Raw genomic sequence first — 23,359 nt, forward strand, 5'->3', positions numbered from 1 at the left:
AAACTAAGAAGACCTACTTTGATTAGAGATGTGCTAAGTTCTTCCTATTGTTGACTTATTATTTTCAGTATTTCACAATCCTCCATGATTGAGGTATTGAGACAATGTTTTCATAAATTTCAATGATGAATGAGAAAATAAACTAATTATAATTAACAAATAAGGAGTATAACATTCAATAGTGTTGGATTAGAAGCACATGGAATGATTGTCCTACTGAAAAGATAAAGGATAGTTTATATTGTGAGGGAGAAATCATTCTCAAATGCTCCCATAGGAAAGTCAAGGGAGATTATGCATGTTGTTTATAAACGATTATTGTATATTATAGAACTGCCAATAAGTCAGTCATTATTAATAAACAAGCATTCACTAAGTGCTTCCTATGTACCAAGTACTGTGTGAAGCACTGGACATATAAACAAAGTCAAAAACACAAATCCCTCCCTTCAAGGTGCTTATGTTCTAAATCAATAACATTCATGAAAGCAAGTTACATGTCGAATATCTGAGAGGTAACATCAGAAAAGAAGGCACTTCATTTCTAATGGGACTGAAAATTGAAAGACTTATATGAAATAATAAAAGGTTAAATGATCAGAATTAGCACACTGTACATGAATATTGGGTGATAATCATCTATTAATAACTTATCTCTTTCCAGCAATACAATGATCTAAGATACTCTCAAGGGATTCATAATGAAAAATGCTATCCACATCAAGAGAAAGAACTGATGAAGCTTGAATGCAGGTCAAAGTATACAATTTTCACTTTCGATGTGTCATGGTTTTTTTCCCCATTTAAATAGTTTCTTCTCTCACACCATGACTAATATGGAAATATGTTTTACATGACAAGATCTAAAGAATCAATATCAGATTGGTTATTGTTTTAAAGAGGGGGGGGCAAGGAGGAGGAAGAGGGAAAATGTGGAACTCAAAATGTTTAAAAAATAACTATTCAAACAAGTCTTCGTGGACCATAGGGGGAAAAGCTCTTAAAACAAAGAAAAAGAATAGCAGGTAGGCCAGTATAGTTGGATCTCAGAGTTAGGAAAAGGATTAAAGTGTGAGAAAACTGGGAAAGCAGGAAAGGGCAAAATTATGAGGGCCTTTAAGAGGCAAGAAAAGGAAGTTTTATTTGATCTTGGAGGTGAGAGGGAGCCAATACATCTAGAAGAGGATTAGAAATGACATGGTAAGATTGATGCTTGAGGAAAATCACTTTGGCAGCTTTGAAGAATGGATTAGTGTGTGGAAGGTCTTCATTCAGAGAAAGAAAGAGGAAGGCAAGTGCAATAATATAAGCAAGAGGCAAAGAATGCCTGCATTATATTGATTGTTATTAGACAGAAATGGACTGTTACGAGAGATGCTCAAACGGCAGAAAATTTGTCATTATCAAAACGAGGAGTTAAGAATGTTATTAAGGTTGCAGTCCTGGGTGACTCGAAGAAAGGCACTGTCACTGATAACGGGGACATTCAGAAGAGAAGAGAGCTTAGGAAGAAAAGACAAGTTAGGTCAAGGTCAAGATGCATGTGGCTCATCCCATTTGAGATGTCCCAACAACCTTAGTGACATATGGAAGGAGCTCAAGAGAGAGACTAAGGCTGAGTACATATCACTGTGGAAATCATTCCTCCACAAGGGTGTGAAGGGGACTCATGGGGAGCTGATGAGGTCACCAAGAGAAACAGTACCATTTCCAAGGGTGTAAGCTCCGTGACAGCTCAGGCCATGTCATATTCTTCTCTTATCTGCCCTCAAGTTTCACAAAGTATTCTGCATATAGCAGGGCACTAGGACATTTACTGAGGAATTTGAACAAGCAGATATTTATGGCATATCAGAAACAGAATCTACCTTTCTAACCTTATTAGATATTACTCCCCTTCTTGCAGTCTACAGTCTAAAGTGTTCTTCTTTTGCTTCTACCCACCAGGACACAGGACTCCATTTCCCAAAGCCACACCCTTGTGCAGGGTACCTTCTCATCCTGGAGTGCACTGCTGCTTTTCTAACCTCCTCCCTCCATGAGAATGTCTTGTTTCTATTGAAATTCTGCTTCCCTACCTTCTTCTACATGAAGTTGCTGCTACTACTTTCCTTTGAAAACTATGCCCTGCTTCCTGCTCCAAATTTCTGTGACTTTATTGTGTTCACATTTGTATTTGCATTCAGTATTCCTGTATGGAATGTAAATTCCCGATAAAAAGATGATTTTTCTCTTTCAGCCTAAGTGCCCACAATGGTACTTGGCGCACACAAGGTACTTGATAAATACATGTTGATTAAGAACAATCTGTGCTTCAAAAATAACATGAGGAAACAAGAGTGGGCACCCATTGGAAAGTATTCCAAAGATGCATCATACCACATTAAATAAAAGGGATTTATCGTGGGGCTCGTTACATTATTGTAAAGATTTTTCTTTTTTCATTTCTTAACCTCAAATTTTCTGTCACAAAGTTTCATTGTAAGAGAAATGCTTTCAAACCTTCATTTAAACATATGAGATCCATACCTGCTTCTATCAAGTTCTCGCTCACGTTCTGCTTTTTCAGTCTTTAATTCTGATTGAGGTTTTCCTATTTGGGGCAATTCTTCCCTTATTGCAATACTCAACTTTTCTAAATCTTTAATGTTTTTTTTGAGTACTGCCCATTGAGAATTTTTAAATTTTATTAATGGTTTATATATAGCATATGCCTTCTTTTTCCCCCAAATGTAATATGAATCTGTATAGAGAAAAACACAAGTAAAGAAACATATTAGGATTTCAAAATCAATGGGGCAGTAGTAGGATATTTACAATGCATATTCTTTGGCACTGATAAAACAGTTTCCACAAACAAATCCGAAGATTATATCAAAATATCATTTTGTCAACAGATTTAAATTGAATTTAAAATAACCTACTTCGGGTTATTGTAGACAGCTGAACAGAATCTCTAAGTTACACATTATTTTATTTAAAAAAAACTATTTGAAACCTCAGAATTCCTCTTAATATAAGAAAATATGTAAAAATTAAACTTACTGATATATACTGTAAAGGGGAACAATAAGATGAATAAAATACATTACATGTAAAATACAGTATATATTATATACAGCATATATTTATGCTTATAAATTACAAACATGCTAAATTTCTTTAAAAGTATCATAAATGTGTTTTATTTCAAACAGTTACATGTAAACACTGCTTGTCCTTTAGAGATTTACACTATAAATCATTCATATACAGCAACATCCTTCCCTCCATGATTCATTAGCCAGACTTCTGGTAACTTTAACCAACATATAACTGAAACACCAGAAGAAAGTTTAAAAAATATCATCTGAGCATTAAGGAAAATAACTGCCACAAAACCCAGGCACTTTATTCTGCAGAAGGGACGATAGCTAAATTTAGATGTAATCTAGAATTAGAAAAGTGTGTTATATCAAGTTCCAGATTTAATAGACTTGGTTATTTGGTTTTCCTTGGCAACGTTCAAATCTTCATTTGATTCACTGTTCAATAGAATTAAAACAGCAAGGATGCAGGGGAAAATAGGGCTGGTCTGGGTACTGCTTGTAATGGGTACTGAAGTTGACTTTGACAGTAGGAGAAATCTAAGATGCAAGATTTAAAGCAAAAGAAGAAACTGTCACAGACAAGTTAGAGGACTTGTTGAAATTCACAGTTAATAAGGAGATAATAAAGAATTTGTACTTAAGTATTCAAGATATCATGTCTAGTGCAATATCCTATATGCCATGCTTATGGAAGAATTATAACAACTAGGCAGAAAATTTGTAAGATTGTTACTACTTTTGGTCCCTTAGAGAAAGATTCTACTATTTTACCCATTGTTTCCATGAATGAGATCCCTTTAATCACCTAATGATGTCAATTTCTTCTATTATCAACAAAGTAAAATTCATTCCTACACTTTATGCTGGCATTCAATATATATAACACACATTAAATAATCTAGCACATACAAGTTTACAAAATAATTTCCCCGAAATTATCCTGTGAAGTAAGTCTTTTACAGATTGAGGAAATGAAGCTCCAAGATTAAGTGATCTCTTTATATACACAAAGCTAATCGCCCTACATTGTTAATAGCCTATCTTTTCTCTATTTACTTCTTTTTGCTATATGCTGTCTTATGAAATTGGATTTTCACTGTCATTCTCCTGTCTCTTTGCTCACAATTTCCATGTTTGAAATTTTCATTCCAGTTCTCCTGGACTCCCATGATCTAATGAATTCATAGCCATCCATAAAACCTTCAGAAAGTTGTTTTTATTCTTGATAGCTGATATTCTTTTCCACATTATACCTCACATAGCATTATGACTGTACTCTTTATTTGCTTGTTATTATATTATTTGTAATTTTTTTCCTACTAGAGTTATCTATGTAGGCTCTACTCCCCTAGTACATTGCACACTCTGAGGACAAGGCCTTTGTTTTTCTCAAATTTGTGTATCTGACACTGAAACAAATAGTAACTCATCTTTGAGAACTTCTATAGCTGAAAAATCATCACCCGGAAGCAAAATAATCCTTTTTAGCTTGGCAAACTCTGCCAGACATTACACATTAGATGCCAATGTCAGAGCCTCCAAGAGAACACAAGTCACCTCTATCTTACTATGGGTCAATGGAATAGAATTTGTGTAATCTTCTTGGATATAAGTGCACATTTGGTTTCTGTTGAACACTGGTATTCCATTAGAAAATTGAAAACGATTCTTACCCTCGATATAATTTGAGGGAGGTAAATTACAATTCTCTGGGTCTGTTTCAAGTGATTGAGTGATGTCATCAAGAGTATCTGCAGACATCTCTCCTCCACCCTATAGAATTCATAAAGGTAAAGTAATAAGTTTATGTAAAATTATTGTAAAAGGAAAATAATAACAATGGCTAATATTTCTATTGCACATTAAGCTTTTTGCAGCAGGTATATTCACAAAAATTTCTTGAGAAAAGCACTACCCATAATTATTTTACAAATGAGTAAACAGACTATAAGAGGGATTAGGTGATTTGTCCAGAATCATAGAGTTAGCTAAGAGCCCAAGAACAGATTCAAATTCAGATCTTTGTGATGATTCACTAAGCCACATCCCTACCTAGAAGCTGATTTAGCACCTTTATGAGAAACACAAATTATTCACGATATCTGCCTGAGAGCAATTTGGGACTATGCCCAAAGAATTATCAAACTCTGAATCCCCTTTTATTCAACAGTGTCTCTGCTAGGGCCTGTAGCCCAAAGATGTCATAAAAGAGGGAAAAGTATCTGCTTGTGCAAAAGAGTTGGCAGCAGCCCCTTTTGCACTTTCCTGTAAACTAGAAATTGAGTAGATGCCCATCACTTGGGGAATGGGTGAATAAATTATGGTCTATAAATACAATGAAGTATTATTCTATAAATAAATAGTGAACAGGTTGATTTTAGAAAAGCTTGGAAACATTTATATAAACAGATGCTGTGTGAAACAAGAAGAACCAAGGGAAAATTGTACACAGTAACAAGAAAATTATGCGATGAAACACTGTGGTGGACTAGGCTCTTTTCAACAATGAAGTGATTCAAGACAATGCCAATAGGTTTGTGAGGAAAAGTGATATACAAGTCCAGAAAGAAAACTGTGGACACCGAATGTAGATCAAAGCATAATATTTTCACCTCTGTTTGGTTGATTTTTATTATTTCTCATATTTTTCCTTTTTGATTTGATTTTTCTTGTTTAACATGAAGAATATGGAAATATGTTTACAAGGATTCCATATGTTTAATTTATATTGGATTGCTTGATATATTGGGGGAGATGAGAGAGAAAAATGTGGGATGTAAGATTATGCAAAGGTGAAAAAACTATTTAAAAGAAAAAAAAAAACAATAAGAAATGGGATTTCCCTCAACTTAGAATTGTTGAAGCAGTGTAATCTACCACCTAAAGTAAGTATTTTTCATATGAGAAAAATTAGATTCCACAGATGACTTACAAGAAGAAATTGCAAAAAACAGTTGGGAAAATTTTCGGTCTTGTCCACTTGCTGCTTTTCTGAATCTTCAAATATGGCACTTTCCATTTTAAGCCTACAAGTAAGTGAATATATTGTCAACAATTCAAAACTTTGAAGAACTTTTTATAGTTAATTTAATTGAACAGTTTCTTATAAGGTTCAGCATTTCACTTGCAAAGACTGGAAGTTAGATTTAAAGAGAAAAGTAAAAAATGCCTCCTAAGGTATTTCATTTTATTCCAATGAACACAACATGCACAGGTAAATAAATGAATGCACAATACTGGGAGTAAATATAAAGTAATTGAAGTAAGGAGTTAAAAAAGAACACAGAGAAAGGCTTGTGGAAGAGGCAGTGCTTTTTGGGGGGTGAGCTTTGACTGGGTGAGCTAGGGATTGCAAGAGGTGGAGGTAAATTCCATACTGTGGAATATGCAAAACCATAGAGATCAAGTACAGGTACTATTTGGAATCTGGGACACAAATATCAGGAAAACTTCTAAGACATCCTTCTAAGAAACTTATATTTGCATATAATTACTCCTATCATACAATGACATTATTTAGACAAATATATCTTTTTTTTTTTTTTAAGATACTCTCAAACATACATAATCATGATCTGAAGTCACAGTGTGGGAGGGGAGTTGTGATTTCCTTAGTGTAGGAAAGTATTACCCACCTATTCACACCTGCAAGCTCATGTCTTCCAAAGTTTCCTTCCAGCACAGAGAGGTTCAGATTGTGATTCAGAGTCACAGACTCAGAGTTTGAACTCTCCTTACTTAATTCAATTCCCTTATGATTGTTTCTAGAGATCAAAAAAATCAGCTACTTGTCTTTTTTGTTAAAGAAAATCTGTGTTTTGATCATTCCTTAGACGTTAACTTATAATTATATGCTATGCTAGCAATTGGATATGAAAAAAAAGGACATTATGTTATTCTTAGGGGGAAAATCCTCATAAGGCACAATTAGTCAAGATGTTTTTTTGAAGGGACATTTTATTGGGGGACATGTAATAAGACAAAAACTTTTGACTGAAAGAGGGAACTCTTCATGAGGAAACACTTTCTAGCAGTGTGTACCTGTGGCAGTTAGAGAATTTTGTGGGAAACAAAGTGACTGGCCCATGATACACAGCAAATAAGTCAGATCTACAAAGCTAACAAAACTTTCCATGATTTGGAAGCAGGTTGTCGATACATTAGATTACACTGCTTCAAGTCTAGATCTTGAGGGGGAAAATAATCATTTTCTAGCAATAATTTATATGCTTTATCCTTTGAAATTCTGCTGATGATTTCCATTACGATCAAAGTGCAGCACGAGAAAAAAGTGCCAACATAAACACCAATTATTTTGGAACATGTCATGCAATCTACTTCCCTGAAACTCTCAGGACCAAAGTGTCAGTCACTTTATAGGAGGTAAATAATGCTTGAAGTCCAAGATACTTTTGATATTTACATTCCCAATGCTGAGTTCAATTTATTTATTCATTCATCTCAAAATAAGTTCTACTTAAGCAGATTATTTCTCTTTTCCATTGGAAAAAGTAGATTTACATTATGTTCTATTGCGAATTTTGATTTGCTCTACTACTAGTCATAACACTAAATTGTAAAAATGCTTAAACTCTTACTTTTGTATATAATCTCCCCTCTCCTTAAGATACTGCAGTTTCTGCTTATCCTCTTCTTGAGATTTCTGCAGCAAAAAATTCCCAAACAAAATGTTTCAAATATTTCAACTTTAAAAATTAAACCACAATCTTATCCTTAACTCTGAACTAGTGATGCCTGTACATAAGTATTAAAATTTCCTAAAATTTTACTAGTCCATCAAGTAGTAGCCCATTGCATAGACACAAAGTTATGTATTCTTATATTCCAAATGTGACTATATTTAATACACTTTCATTTTAGATTGGCATATACACCCAATATGTAAAATGTACTAAAATATAGCACAGGGCACTTTGTTAGTGTAGATCACAGCCATCTAGAATAGAAACCCTAATGAGTTGTCTGAGGTAAATACACTCAAGAAAGTTTCTTGGGGTCTTCTGGCTAGAAATTACAGAGAATGAATTGAACCTATTTTTCTTAATTCCAAACCAATACACTACACCAGAGATGTCTTGAGTAAAATGATCAAGGTTATGCTTGTTGATTATAAAGCTACATAATGAAACTGCTGCTCAAAGGACAAATACATGTTTCAAAGAAAAGTGTCTTTGGAAAAGTAACTTTCCGATGTAGATTTTTGACAAATTATATTTATGCAATTATCTAAATATGTTATTAAATTTAGCTATTTGGCAATTGCTCTTTCAACAGAGGTGCTAATTTAGAAATTTAGAAATGGGTATTTTTTTTCATGTTGGTGAGAAGACTAGATTGAGTACTCGCTGATCTAACCTAAAACCACAGTGATCTTTCTTTCTATCTCTCGGTCTCCCTCCATCTCTCCTTCCATCCATTCCTCCCTCTCCCCCTTCCCCTTTTCTTTCCCTCTCTCTCTCTCTGTCTCCTTCACTCTTGCTCTCTTAAATAAATGCTTACTTTACTTATATAACAACTCATTTGGTGCTTATTTCCACGATACCTTGTATTGTAATGAAATGTTCCCTATTTTGCACTGACTTTTCAGTGAAACTTTAAATTCTTCAAGGACAAGAGAGCATGGCTTTCCCATATTCTTGTTAACCTAATCAGAAACTACCATAGCATATTTCATAGAACTGATATTCATTAATTGATAGACTAGTTATTGAACAAAAAAAAGAAAGAAAATTACCCAGTTTTTATATAGTTTAGGTACTTCAGGGAAAGAAGAAAGGGAAGAAACAGTGCCAGTTTGCTGTGAATGCATTTTACTGAGTTCATTTATATAGACACAGACTGATTGCTTCCTTGTGATTCCTTATGAAGTTCAGTCCACATCTAGCTCCTTGATGACAGCTTCAACACAAGGGCTTTTTAAAAAGTTAATATTTTAATCAATGTGCTCCAAAAGGAATGGGGGGGAAATAAAAGAGAATTGAGTGATAGAGGAAAAAATTGATTTGGGAAACAAAATTTATTTCATTCCAATATTGATTTCTGAAAACCAGAAATACCAATATGAAAAAAGAAAATAAACTACTTCTTAGTAAAAACGATTACACTGAAGTTAAGCAAGTAAGAGAACTGGTTCTCAACATTAGGAGATGTTACTCAAAATATATGAGATAATGTTTCCTTTTACATATGACTGAAAATATTGACTTTTATCTTTCTGGAGCAGAGAAACAAGCATTCACTAAGTACCTACTATGCACCAGGCATTGTGCTAAGTGCTTCAGATTTCTTTTCTCATTTGATTCCCACAACTATTTTGGGAGACAGATGCTATTATTAGCCTCATTTTCCAGTTAAAGAAGCTAAGAAAGCTAGAGTAACTTCCCCATATTTTCTGAGGCCACTTTTGAACCCAGATCTTTCCAACTTCAGATGCAAAGTTCTATTCATATTTCCACCAAGTAGCCTATGTGTGTTTGTGTGTGTGTGTGTGTGTATAGATATATTTACATACACACCCACATCCATATATCTGAATGTATGATATACTTATTACTCAGTCAAAAAAATCTCATTCTTCAGTAAGGATATTATGAGGGAAAATAATTATCCCAATATGAAAATGGTATAAATGGGTACAAATGGCAGATGTTATCGGTCTTGTTCTGTTAGTTTAAATGACAGGCACAATTATCAGAAAATGTATTATACTATTGGTTTAAAAAGTATTCTACTGAAAACCTTCCATTAATCAATGACAAATTACTAACTTGATTTGTGGTTTCATCTACTTTCTCCTGTAGTTTTTGCTTCATGTATAAAACTGTTTGATGAGACAGAATCTCTTGTAAACTCATTTTTTGGGAATCTGCAAGTTCTTGTGGAAGCTTTCTTATTGCATCCTGATAGAAATATGTATGTAGAATTTCTATTACTGATTTCATATAGCATATTCAATATAGCAGTATTTCACATAGCTTATATGAAATAAATATTTTACTTGCCTGAATGTATTTATGATTATCATGGAATACTCTTAGGAAAAGTCTTAGGAACTGTTTAAGGCAACCACCTCATTTTGCAGTTGAGGAAAGTTAAGACCCAAAGAGGTTAAGTAAGTTAAGTCATAAAAGTAGTCATTGAGAAAAGGATTGGCACTTGGTTTGTAGAACCACAAAGTTTTTCTCCCTATATCACACATCTTTCTTTCAAGCATGGACCAAATGCTATCATCTTGCTTGCTCATCATAAACCATTCCTTTCAGTCTGATTTCCCCATTCCGTCTTCAGAAATAAAATACCTTCAAAGCCATGTAGCAGGTAAACCTTCTCATGTGCAATTCACATGGGAAGGTGGGGGAATGGTGGAGGGTAGAATATATAGTTTCTTATATCTGATAGAAGCATTAGGTTTTTTACTTTCTATTTTTCAGAAAAAGTTCTTTGCATCTGCCCTTATATGAATAAGGGTACTTATAAGAAGAAGATGCATTTTCTTTCCTCTCATAGTTGCCCTGCAGAATGATCATATGCACTGTTAGGTTTGTCAGCCATGATAAAAGGGATTAATCTAATTTGATGAAAGCAAAAAAAAAAAAGGGGAGGGGGAAGGGAAGAAAGGGGAACGGGGAGGGGGAGGGAGGGGAGAGGGATGCTATCCCGGTTACGTCTTTAAAGCAGTTCCTTTTTATACAAGGTTATAAATTAGACTCCTGGTTCCAGTCTTGGACAGAAAATGAGGAAAATTATAGAAGATATGGTAGCTCTTCCAGTTATGGATATACAGTATGGTGCAAGGTCACTACAAAAGGGAAATAATTTCATTTCATTCTCTAACTTAGTAGAAGACCAACATACAAACATACAGAGATACATAAATGTACACACAAAATACAAAGATACTGTGTGTATTAATATTCATGCATTATAAAAACCCTGTGTATTTTCACTATAAAATTAAGAAAATTATCATATACTAAGTGTAACTAAAAAGTAAAATACATTTAAAATTTTCTATCTCATTAGATACGATTCATTTTCTTGTAAAAAAATCAACTAAAGTCTAGCAATATTTCAAAGGCAATAAGCTAAAAGAAACAAATGTAAAATTGTCAAAGACAATCAGCAAAATTAACCGAATTACTACAAAAACATTAAATTCCACTATGAAATGAATAGATTCAACCACCTGATCATAAAAACTAAATGGAGAATCTAATTTTTTTCATCTGAAATGGCTACACAGTGCTATAGTTGGTAGTCTTCCACTCACTGCAAACATGATAAGCATCACAGAAAATGAGCCCTACTATTAGACAATAAAAAGCTAACTATTTTCAGTAAATCAAAGGCCCTGTTGCTAAAACTGCGATTCTAGATATTATGCAAGAAGTATTAGTAAAAACAGTGAAAAAAAATACTGACATAAATAACAAATATGTAGTAGGGATTCAAAAGCACATTTTAAAAAAATGGCTTTATTACCACATACCACAATTAATTCTTAATGCACCATCACAGTCTTTTGAAGAGAATTTTGTCCTAAATTCTAAAGAAAAGCAGTTAGTAAGCTTTATGATTTGATTTAAAACATGATCAACTGTTTAATATTTCTAAAATCAGTTCATATTAGTTTGAATTAAAACTAGTCAGATTGATAAACATGTTTCGATGTTTATGAAAAAGGTAACTGTAATGTCCTACAGTATCTCAATTTGGACGACTAATTTGAATTGTTACATTATGCCTAGCATATTTTTTCAGGATTTATCTTGTTTCAGCATTTCTAACAATTGATTCCATTGCAGCATTACAGAAAATGCTAGGTAAATTATTAGAATTACAGATTGATCAGTATTTACTTACAAGTGCTTAACTCCATCTACATTCATTAAGCGCTACTATGCCTTTAAAATTTCATGGGCTACCTATACAATATTTTTTCATCAAAATGTGTCATCTTATCTACAAAAATGGATGTTGGGTTGATTTTTATCATCAATGCTTCCTCATTCTCCTTTTGTGCATTCAGAAATTTTACAGTGAAAGTTACTAAAATCAGAAACCCGCTGAAAATTCAAATTCCTAATTTATCTTGATCAAAATAACTTTGAAATTCATTTCAAAATATTAAATGTTTGTCAGACAACATTTAAGGACCTACCTTTCTTTTTGCCTCCTCATTTTCAAGTTTACGTAGTTTCTCTCTTAAAGGGATACTTATCTCATCAATTGACTCTTTATTTCTCTCTTCTAGCACAGGATCTTTTTTCTCAGTGTCAGCACAAAAAGTCATAGGGCTATCCTTAAAGGGCACCTGGACACCCTTTGATATGAAGACCGCTTTGTTTTGGGAATCTTCAAATGGTTCCTGAGACAGCGTGATTTTCTTCTGCCTTTGGGTTAATGTTTCTGGCAGGGACTCTTGTTTTAAAAGGGGTCTATTCCATTTTTTCTTTTCTATATGATCTTCGTTTCTGAGTTCTTTTAATTCATCTTTCCACTCTTTAACTTCTCTCTGTATTTCTTCTAAAAGTAATGTGTTCATTTTAAGGGCATTATGTAGTTGGTAGATCTCATCTTCACTTTTAGAAATCTGAATTGACAGGATGTCAATCTTATCTATTAGCTCCACCTTTAAAAGAAGCCACTCATCTTGTTCTTGCTGAAGATTTACTTTTGATGTCTGATATTCCTGTTCAAGCACAGCAGAACTTGCACAAGAAGGGTGATGAATTTGTGCCTGTAGTTTTTCTCTGTTTTGTTTTTCACCTTCCAATCTAGAGTTCAGCATCGCATTTGGAAAAAAAAAGATTGCAAGTAATTGTGTTATATAGTCTTGAAAGATTACTAAAATGGATAAAATAATCAAGAGGAAATTTTGCAGTGAACTTTGTGAGAGAAACTTTCATTTTAATTTTCAGGAATCTTTTTTATTTAATATTTTTTCTATTGTATTGCATTTTAAATAAGTTTTATTTTCAAAATACATGCAAAGATAGTGCAAAATCTTGTTGCTGAAATTTTTTCTTCCTTCTGTGCCCCCACCCCTTCCCCTAGACAGCAAGTAATCCAATGTATGTTAAACATGTACAATTATTCCGTACATATTTCCATATGTATCATGTTGTACAAAAAAATAAGTCAGATCAAAAATGGAAAAAATGAGAAGGAAAGAAAGACAAGCAAACATCAACAAGCAAAACAAAAAATAAAAGGTAGTACTATGTTGAGACCTACATTCAGTCCCTACAATGCTCTTTTTGCATCAGATGGCTCTATCACATCTACTGGAATTGATCTGAAAAACTTCCTATTGCTGAAAAGAGCCGAATCCATCAAAATTCTTTTGTTACTTTTTAAGACATCTACCAGTATTTCAAGTCCAAAACTAGTCAAAGCTTCTGCTTACTGTCTGCTTTTACGGCTATTTTAAGGTTTGAAGATGCAGACTGCATGCTAAATGGAGACGTCTGAATCACTGAGGAGTGAAGAATCCTGCCTATACTATTCATATTGAAGAAGACAATTCTCTGGAGTGGTAACCAGAATTTGAAATGAAAACTAAGAAGACCTACTTTGATTAGAGACGTGCAAAGTTCTTCCTATTGTTGACTTATTATTTTCAGTATTTCACAATCCTCCATGATTGAGGTATTGAGACAATGTTTTCATAAATGTCAATGATAAATGAGAAAATTAATTATAATTAACAAATAAGGAGTATAACATTCAACAGTGTTGGATTAGAAGCGTATGGATGATTGATTGTCTTACTGAAAAGATAAAGAACAGTTTATATTGTGAGGGAGAAATCATTCTCAAATGCTCCCATAGGAAAGTCAAGGGAGATTATGCATGTTGTTTATAAACGATTATTGTATATTATAGAACTGCCAATAAGTCAGTCATTATTAGTAAACAAGCATTCACTAAGTGCTTCCTATGTACCAAGTACTGTGTGAAGCACTGGACATATAAACAAAGTCAAAAACACAAATCCCTCCCTTCAAGGTGCTTATGTTCTAAATCAATAACATTCATGAAAGCAAGTTACATGTCGAATATCTGAGAGGTAACATCAGAAAAGAAGGCACTTCATTTCTAATGGGACTGAAAATTGAAAGACTTATATGAAATAGTAAAAGGTTAAATGATCAGAATTAGCACACTGTACATTAATATTGGGTGATGATCATCTATTAATAACTTATCTCTTTCCAGCAATACAATGATCTAAGATACTCTCAAGGGATTCATAATGAAAAATGCTATCCACATCAAGAGAAAGAACTGATGAAGCTTGAATGCAGGTCAAAGTATACAATTTTCACTTTCGATGTGTCATGGTTTTTTTCCCCATTTAAATTGTTTCTTCTCTCACACCATGACTAATATGGAAATATGTTTTACATGACAAGATCTAAAGAATCAATATCAGATTGGTTATTGTTTTAAAGAGGGGGGGCAAGGAGGAGGAAGAGGGAAAATGTGGAACTCAAAATGTTTAAAAAATAACTATTCAAACAAGTCTTCGTGGACCATAGGGGGAAAAGCTCTTAAAACAAAGAAAAAGAATAGCAGGTAGGCCAGTATAGTTGGATCTCAGAGTTAGGAAAAGGATTAAAGTGTGAGAAAACTGGGAAAGCAGGAAAGGGCAAAATTATGAGGGCCTTTAAGAGGCAAGAAAAGGAAGTTTTATTTGATCTTGGAGGTGAGAGGGAGCCAATACATCTAGAAGAGGATTAGAAATGACATGGTAAGATTGATGCTTGAGGAAAATCACTTTGGCAGCTTTGAAGAATGGATTAGTGTGTGGAAGGTCTTCATTCAGAGAAAGAAAGAGGAAGGCAAGTGCAATAATATAAGCAAGAGGCAAAGAATGCCTGCATTATATTGATTGTTATTAGACAGAAATGGACTGTTACGAGAGATGCTCAAACGGCAGAAAATTTGTCATTATCAAAACGAGGAGTTAAGAATGTTATTAAGGTTGCAGTCCTGGGTGACTCGAAGAAAGGCACTGTCACTGATAACGGGGACATTCAGAAGAGAAGAGAGCTTAGGAAGAAAAGACAAGTTAGGTCAAGGTCAAGATGCATGTGGCTCATCCCATTTGAGATGTCCCAACAACCTTAGTGACATATGGAAGGAGCTCAAGAGAGAGACTAAGGCTGAGTACATATCACTGTGGAAATCATTCCTCCACAAGGGTGTGAAGGGGACTCATGGGGAGCTGATAAGGTCACCAAGAGAAACAGTACCATTTCCAAGGGTGTAAGCTCCGTGACAGCTCAGGCCATGTCATGTTCTTATCTGCCCTCAAGTTTCACAAAGTATTCTGCATATAGCAGGGCACTAGGACATTTACTGAGGAATTTGAACAAGCAGATATTTATGGCATATCAGAAACAGAATCTACTTTTCTAACCTTATTAGATATTACTCCCCTTCTTGCAGTCTACAGTCGAAAGTATTCTTCTTTTGCTTCTACCCACCAGGACACAGGACTCCATTTCCCAAAGCCACACCCTTGTGCAGGGTACCTTTTCAGCCTGGAGTGCACTGCTGCTTTTCTAACCTCCTCCCTCCATGAGAATGTTTTGTGTCTATTGAAATTCTGCTTCCCTACCTTCTTCTACATGAAGTTGCTGCTACTACTTTCCTTTGAAAACTATGCCCTGCTTCCTGCTCCAAATTTCTGTGACTTTATTGTGTTCACATTTGTATTTGCATTCAGTATTCTTGTATGGAATGTAAATTCCCGATAAAAAGATGATTTTTGTCTTTCAGCCTAAGTGCCCACAACGGTACTTGGCGCATACAAGGTACTTGATAAATACATGTTGATTAAGAACAATCTGTGCTTCAAAAATAACATGAGGAAACAAGAGTGGGCACCCATTGGAAAGTATTTCAAACAGGAAGATGGATCATACCGCATTAAGTAAAAGGGATTCATTGTGGGGCTCATTATATTATTGTAAAGATTTTTCTTTTTTCATTTCTTAACCTCAAATTTTCCATCACAAAGTTTCATTGTAAGAGAAATGCTTTCAAACCTTTATTTAAACAAATGAGATACATACCTGCTTCTACAGAGTTCTTTCTCACATTCTGCTTTTTCACTAGCTAACTGTGCTTTACTTTTCCTTCTTTGGAACAATTCTTCCTGCATTCCAATAACCATCTTTTGTAAATCCTGAACAGTTCTTTTGAGTTTTGTAAATTCTGAATTTACAAATTCTACTGATGGTTTAGCTACAGGAAGTACTTTCCTTTTTTCTGGAATGTCATCTGAATGTGTATAGAGAAAAACACAAGTATTAGGATTTCAAAATCTATCGGGCAGTAGCAATATATATAGAATGTAGATACTTTGGCACTGATATAACAGTCTCCATATACAAATCCTAAGATTTTACTAAAATAACATTTTGTCAATAGATTTAAATTAAATTTAAAATAACCTACCTTGGGTTGTTTTAGACAGCTAAACAGAATGTCTAAGTTACACATTATTTTATTAAAAAAAAAACTATTTAAACCTCAGAATTCCTCTTACTATAAGAAAATATATGTGAAAATTAAACGTACTGATGAAGGGGAACAATATGATGAATAAAATACATTATATATTTAACTTGTAATTTATACTTATAAATAACAAATATGCTAAATTTCTTTAAAAGTATCATAAATGTGTTTTACCTCAAATTGTTTCATGTAAACACTTCTTGTCCTTTAGAGATTTACACTATAAATCATTCACATACAGTAAAATCCTTCCCTCATTTATTCATTAGCCAGACTTCTGGTAACTTTAACAACATATAACTGAAACACCAGAAGAAATTTTTAAAAAGATCATCTGAGCATTAAGGAAAATAACTGCCACCAAACACAGGCACTTTATTCTCCAGCAGGAACGATAGCTAAATTTAGACCTAACCCCAGAATTAGAAAAGTATATTTTATCAAGTTCCAGATTTAACAGACTTGGTTATGGGGTTTTCCTGGGCAACGTTCAATTCTTCATTTGATTCACTGTTCAACAGATTTGAAACAGCAAGGTTGCAGGGGAGAACAGGGCTGTTCTGGGTACTGCTTGTAATGGGTACTGAAGTTGACATTGATTGATTGACATTGACAAGATCAGTAGGGGAAATCTAAGTTGCAAGATTTAAATCAAAAGAAGAAACCATCACAGACAAGTTAGAGGATTGGTTGAGATTCACAGTTAATAAGGAGATAATAAAGGATTTGTACTTAAGTATTCATGATATCATATCTAGTGCAATATCCTATGTGCCATGCTTATATAAGGAAGCATATTTTATATTATAAAAACTAGGCAGAAAATTTGTAAGATTGGTTACTACTTTTGGTCACTTAGAGAAAGATTCTACTGTTTTACCCATTCTTTCCATGAATGAGATCCCTTTAATCACTTAATGATCTCAATTTCTTCAATACTTTTCTATTATTAACAAAGTGAAATTCCTTCGTACACTTTATGCTGGCATGCTATATGTATAATACACATTAAATAATCTAGCACATACAGGTTTACAAAATAATTTTCCCAAAATTATCCTGTGAAGTAAGTCTTTTACAGATTAAGAAAATGAAGCTCCAAGATTACATGATTTGTTTATATACACAATGCTAATCGTCCTACATTGTTAATAGCCTATCTTTTCATATTTACTTCTTTTTGCTATATGCTGTCTTGTGAAACTGAATTTACTGTCATTCTCCTGTCTCTTTGCTCACAATTTCCATGTTTGAAATTTTCATTCCAGTTCTCCTGGACTCCCATGACCTAATGAACTCATACCCATCCATAAAACCTTCAGAAAGTTGTTGTTATTCTTGATAGCTGGTATTCTTTTCCACTCTAACCTTCACATAGCATTATGACTGTACTCTTTATTTACTTGTTATTATATTATTTGTTTATTTTTTCCTACTAGAGTTATCTATGTAGATTCTATTCCTCTAGTACATTGCACACTCTGTGAGGACAAGGACTTTGTTTTTCTCAAATTTGTGTATTTGGCACACAGTAGATACGAAATTCTTTTGGCACTGAAACAAATAGTAACTCATCTTTGAGAACTTTTGTAGCTGAAAAATCATCACCCTGAAGCCCAAATCATCCTTTTTAGCTTGGCAAACTCTGCCAGACATTACACATTAGAGGTCAATGCCAGAGCCTCCAAGAGAACACAAAGTCACCTCTATCTTACTATGGGTCAATGGAATAGAACTTGTGTTATCTTCCTGGATATAAGTGCACATTTGGTTTCTGTTTAACACTGGTATTCCATTAGAAAATTGAAAACGATTCTTACCCTCGATATAATTTGAGGGAGGTAAATTACAAAACTTTCTATTGCTTTCAAGTGATTGATTGATGTCATCAAGTGTATCTTCAGACATCTCTCCTTTGTCCTATAGAATACATAAAGGTAAAGTAATAAGTTTATGTAAAATTATTATAAAATGAAAATGATAACAATGGCTAATATTTCTATAGCACATTAAGCTTTTCACAGCAGTTATCCTCACAAAAATTTCTTGAGAAAAGCACTACACATAATTATTTTACAAATGAGTAAACAGGCTATAAGAGAGATTCGGTGATTTGTCCAGAATCTTAGTTAGCCAAGAGCCCAAGAACAGATTCAAATTCAGGTCTTCTTCATTATTCACTAAGCCACCTAGAAGCTGATTTAGCAACCTTATGAGAAATAACACAAATTAATCATGATATCTGCAACATGCTATAAATGCATTTGCTATTGCCAGTCTCTCCTAATTCCCAGGGCATCAGAGAAATCTTTGGTAAACATTAATATCAAGCATGCCTCTTCCTGAGGCCTTCAGAAATCCTCTGGCTGCTATCTCACATGGATGCAGTTTAAGCACAATGGAGCACCTGGGAGTTTATGCAGGCAAGCTTCAGAACTTTCACGTGCTTCACATGCTACTCTTAAGACCTCCTGCACTCTCTTAGCTCCTTCTCCTTGGCAGAGCTCCAGATGAAAAGGGTCGGGGTCCTGCCCCACTGACCTTATATCAGGTCCATGAGGTCACAGGCACAGCCAGTCAGAAATGGAGACATTTCCTGTTCCTGATGCGATTTCAGAGTGTTCAGGCTTCCCGCAGATGCTGGAGATCCCAACCAGGAAGGGAGTCCCTATGACTCATAGCTCATCACATCCAGGGATCTCCAAGCCAGAGACCTGTGTTATATCCTAACAGTGCTTGCCTGGCCTCTCTTATGGACCCTTACAGCTCTCTCTTACAGAGAGTAAATGATCTTCATTTTATTTATGGGGGAAATGAGAGAAAAGTCAGCAACATAATTAGTTTTCTGACATCCACAATGGACATATTCACTTGAAGATTCCTTCCAAATATATCCTTTTTCTGATTAAATACTCCTGTGCTTCGTAATGCAGAAAAGGGATCCTATTGGTTTATTGAAAATAGTATTATTTTCTAAATTAAGATATATATATTTTAGCAGTTTTTACAGTACCTTATTATTTTCATTTAATGTTTTCTTGGCATGCCTAAAAGACAAATAATTTATTTTACTATAAATATAAATAAAAGTGTATCATTGTAATTATTTGATTTTCAATACATATTTCAAAATCATATGATATTTTTTATGTTTCTAGTCAATAATATAAACCACCTAATCTAATAGTATTAAACTTATAGCCACATTTTTTTTTAAATAAATGTTTACTTTTGCCTCTGGAAAAGTATTTGTGATGTGCTTTGCAAATTTTATTTTAAAAATGTTTATGTTTTAATTCCCCCAAATCTATTTTTTTACCCTTCTATTTAAACTCTTTACAATTAGGAAAAATACATAATCCCTTGCAAATATGTAGAGTAAAATAAAAAAATAATTTTTGTGTCCCCCAAAAAAGAAATCTGTCTTCTTCTATACGCTGAATCCTTTAGCTATCTAGTCAAGGAACACGTTTCATCATTTGTCATCTGAAATCATGGTGGCTCGTTACGGTGCTAAGAGTGATGAGTTCCTAAATATTTCAAAATTGTCTTTACCATACTGTTGTCATTATAATATTATTCCATCACATTTCTATACCTCTATTTTTCCTTCTGTTAGCCTCTCCCTTGAAAAGTTTTTTAAAAGAAATAAAAAAATTCTGAATTAATGTCTGAATTTTTTTAATTAAAAAATTGAGAATACTCTCAAAATAAAGGTCAGAAAATCTTAAATTGTAATAGAATGCCAGTGAATTATTTTGTCAATTGTTTATGTCCCAAACTGCTTGTTATCAAGATTCTAAAAGGACAAGAATAGGAACAGAAAACTATGACTGTCAGTGTAAACTGTGCCATCCAGAAACATTATGTCTAGTACCTTGCACTTTAATATAACTTTTATAAAATATTAAGCATGGTAATCAAAATCATATTTTTGGTCATTCAAATTATATGTACCTAGGCTTCTTTTTATTATATTGAAATATAGAGGTCAGATAGTAATCTCATTGATCTTTTTATTTTTCCACAGCCTAGCATAAGGGTCTTCACATTTTAAGTAACTAATGCTTTTTAAACAAATTACACCAGCATATTAAATGGACCCCTTGTGGAAGAAAACATGTGGAAATGACTCAGGAAACCATGATATTCCCCTCTAGAGAAAGTACTCCTGCTGATAAAACTATCCACAAATTCTCTTTAATACTCGAGTATGAAACTTAAATGTGATTATTTAAAATTACAAACTTCAAAGACAGAAATTCTGTGAAAGAATGACTGGCTCTTTCTAGGTATTGAAAAAAATAACAAGATATGTCCTATAAATTAGAGGGAGAAAACTAAGTTTGAAATCAGTAAATTATGGTTAAAGTGTAGATGAAGAAAATGGCTTCTCTCTCTTTTCAGGGATTTTAATCAACTATTGCATTAAAAATAATGGTAAGTTAAATAGATTTTATACTATTCCCCAGCCATATCCCCCATCATTGTCTCTATAGCTATTGTTAAGTCCAGAAAGATGATCTCTTTTCAGTGAAGACTATTGTAATAAAAGCAATAAAAGCGGAATACTCGGCTGCATGCACAAGAAACATCATAGATTCATTGGATGAATAATGACAGTTCATGTTTCTATAGCACAAGAACTTTCCTTCCAACAATCCTGCTGATAAGCCAGGTATTATCATCTCCATTTTACAAAGAAATGTGTGTGTGATATGTCCTAGATTCTACCGCTAAAATGGGCCTTGTGGTACAGTGGAAAGTGAACTCAATCTGGAGTTCAAACCCCAGCTCTTCCTCTTTTTCACTGGTATGACTGAGAGTAAACCACTTAGGAGCCTGGACTACATGACCCCTGCAGTGCCTTCCACTTCTCAATCTGTGCTAGAGCATTAGGAGACTGGAGACTTGAGCCTTAAATCTTCTCACTACAAGACTGGGATTATTACTAATGTTTGGGCTTGTAGGGTGAAAACTACTTTTCATAGACCAATGTCAATCCTGCTGTGTCCTGTCACCACAAGGAGCAGTGCATTATCCCTGCGGCAGGTTCCCTATACCTGAGAAAAGGAGAATGTTAACCATCAAACAGTGGCAAATAATGGGGCATGAGCTTATAAAAGGGAAGTTTGGGCCCTCTAGCTTAACCAGTAATAATCAGCTTTCCTGGCATTCCTACAGTGAATGTCTCACACCAACAGAATACTTCGAGAGAACATTCAACTAGTAGAACAAAGAAAATCAGGACAACAGTCTTCTACAATGAGAAAAAGCACACATTGCTAATATTTTTTCTATGAGCTTGTCCAGTACTAGTTTACCTGAATGCATAATGATCTGTCTTACTTAAGGTGCTGTCATCAGGACTATGGAGTAGGATACCAGATGAAGAATTCACCTTTTCACAAGTCATGGAAATCCACTTCTCATTTCCAGGCTTCTTTACATTTTTCCTGAAATGGCATGTCATTGCAGGGGAAAAAACAAAACAAAACAAACAAAACAAAAAACATCCATGAGGTGATCTTTAAATAATTCTTTACTCTAAACTTCTAAGAAAACAGTGGGAGACATGTATTTTTCTTTCTCTTTTACTTCCATACTAAGCTTCCTTAACTAAGATGCTGTTCATATCATTCCCTAGAACATAAACTTTTAATGGTCCCCTTCTTTTGCGGTGCATTAAATTGCATTGTCTGCCTGTAAAGCTTCTTCACCTTCAGGCCTACAGTCTTAATCCAACAAAAGTTCTCACACTGCTCAGAATACAAGGCCCATTCTAGTCAGATATTTGCTTCACTAGCCTAGAAATAGGTGCTGCTTATTTCTTGCCCAACCTTTTCTCCACCTACTATGGTTATTTCCTGCCTATCATTGGGCTAAGTAAACATCAGCCTTATAAAAGCAGGTTGTTGTGATTATACAATTTGTGTGCAAAATATCAGGGACTTATCAAGGCAGGCTTGGTATGTGCCAACACCACCAGGAGAAAGTCTTAATTAATATGATTGTAGGTGGAATTCTAAGAATTCATAGAATCCAGGTGGAGGGAGGTGATACGTTCCTTATACTATGTCCTGGTCAGAACATGTTTGAAGAACATATTCATTCCTGGGAGATATATTTTAGGAAAGACACTCAGAATATTTCCAGAGGAGAGAAATCATTATGGCGAAAAATGGCAACTGATGATGTTTACTGCAGATGTTTACCATAAAGAAGAGAAGAGAAAGAACTGCGATGATAGGAAGTAGTATATGTGCTCAAATATACAATAACACATAATGTTTAATTGACCCTCCAAAGGCGAGGACTAGGCACAACAAAACACATTTGGGATCAATGCATGAAAAACAAAGAACACAAAAAGCAAACAAATCCAAACCAAACAACTTAAAACTTATTTAAAAAGGAATGGACTGCCTAAGGAATTAACACATTCCTCTGTGTGTGTGTGTGTGTGTGTGTGTGTGTGTGTGTGTGTGTGAGAGAGAGAGAGAGAGAGAGAGAGAGAGACAGAGAGAGACAGAGAGAGAGAGAGAGAGAGAGAGAGAGAGACAGAAATTGTGCATGCTAGTTAAAACAGTGAGCAACTAACAATCACAAAGGAAGGAAGATTGTTCTTTGATTTAACTCGAATGGACCTCATAAACTTACCTATTCCTCTGTTCATGTAGCTTTTAGTAACTTTATTTTTCCACTCTGATAAGGTA

At 34.2% G+C, this 23,359-nt stretch overlaps 1 protein-coding gene across 2 annotated transcripts in view; it reads right to left on the reverse strand.

Moving 5' to 3' along the window:
- LOC127564420 (ankyrin repeat domain-containing protein 26-like) overlaps positions 1-23,068 on the reverse strand; it is a 132,370-nt gene extending 109,302 nt beyond the window's left edge. For both annotated transcript variants that reach the window (XM_052000944.1, XM_052000943.1), the window contains exons 1-10: positions 21,968-23,068; positions 19,657-19,690; positions 18,464-18,563; positions 16,196-16,403; positions 12,271-12,886; positions 9,878-10,009; positions 7,688-7,752; positions 6,022-6,115; positions 4,763-4,862; positions 2,530-2,743 (exon numbers count right to left, since the gene is read on the reverse strand). In XM_052000944.1, coding sequence (XP_051856904.1) covers positions 2,530-2,743; positions 4,763-4,862; positions 6,022-6,115; positions 7,688-7,752; positions 9,878-10,009; positions 12,271-12,886; positions 16,196-16,403; positions 18,464-18,563; positions 19,657-19,690; positions 21,968-22,116 — 1,712 coding nt within the window. In that variant the 5' untranslated portion in view covers positions 22,117-23,068. The remainder of the gene's footprint in view (positions 1-2,529; positions 2,744-4,762; positions 4,863-6,021; positions 6,116-7,687; positions 7,753-9,877; positions 10,010-12,270; positions 12,887-16,195; positions 16,404-18,463; positions 18,564-19,656; positions 19,691-21,967) is intronic.
- Between the last annotated feature and the right edge of the window lie 291 nt (positions 23,069-23,359).

This window comes from Antechinus flavipes, chromosome 5, assembly GCF_016432865.1.
Source record: "Antechinus flavipes isolate AdamAnt ecotype Samford, QLD, Australia chromosome 5, AdamAnt_v2, whole genome shotgun sequence".
Classification (NCBI taxonomy): domain Eukaryota; kingdom Metazoa; phylum Chordata; class Mammalia; order Dasyuromorphia; family Dasyuridae; genus Antechinus; species Antechinus flavipes.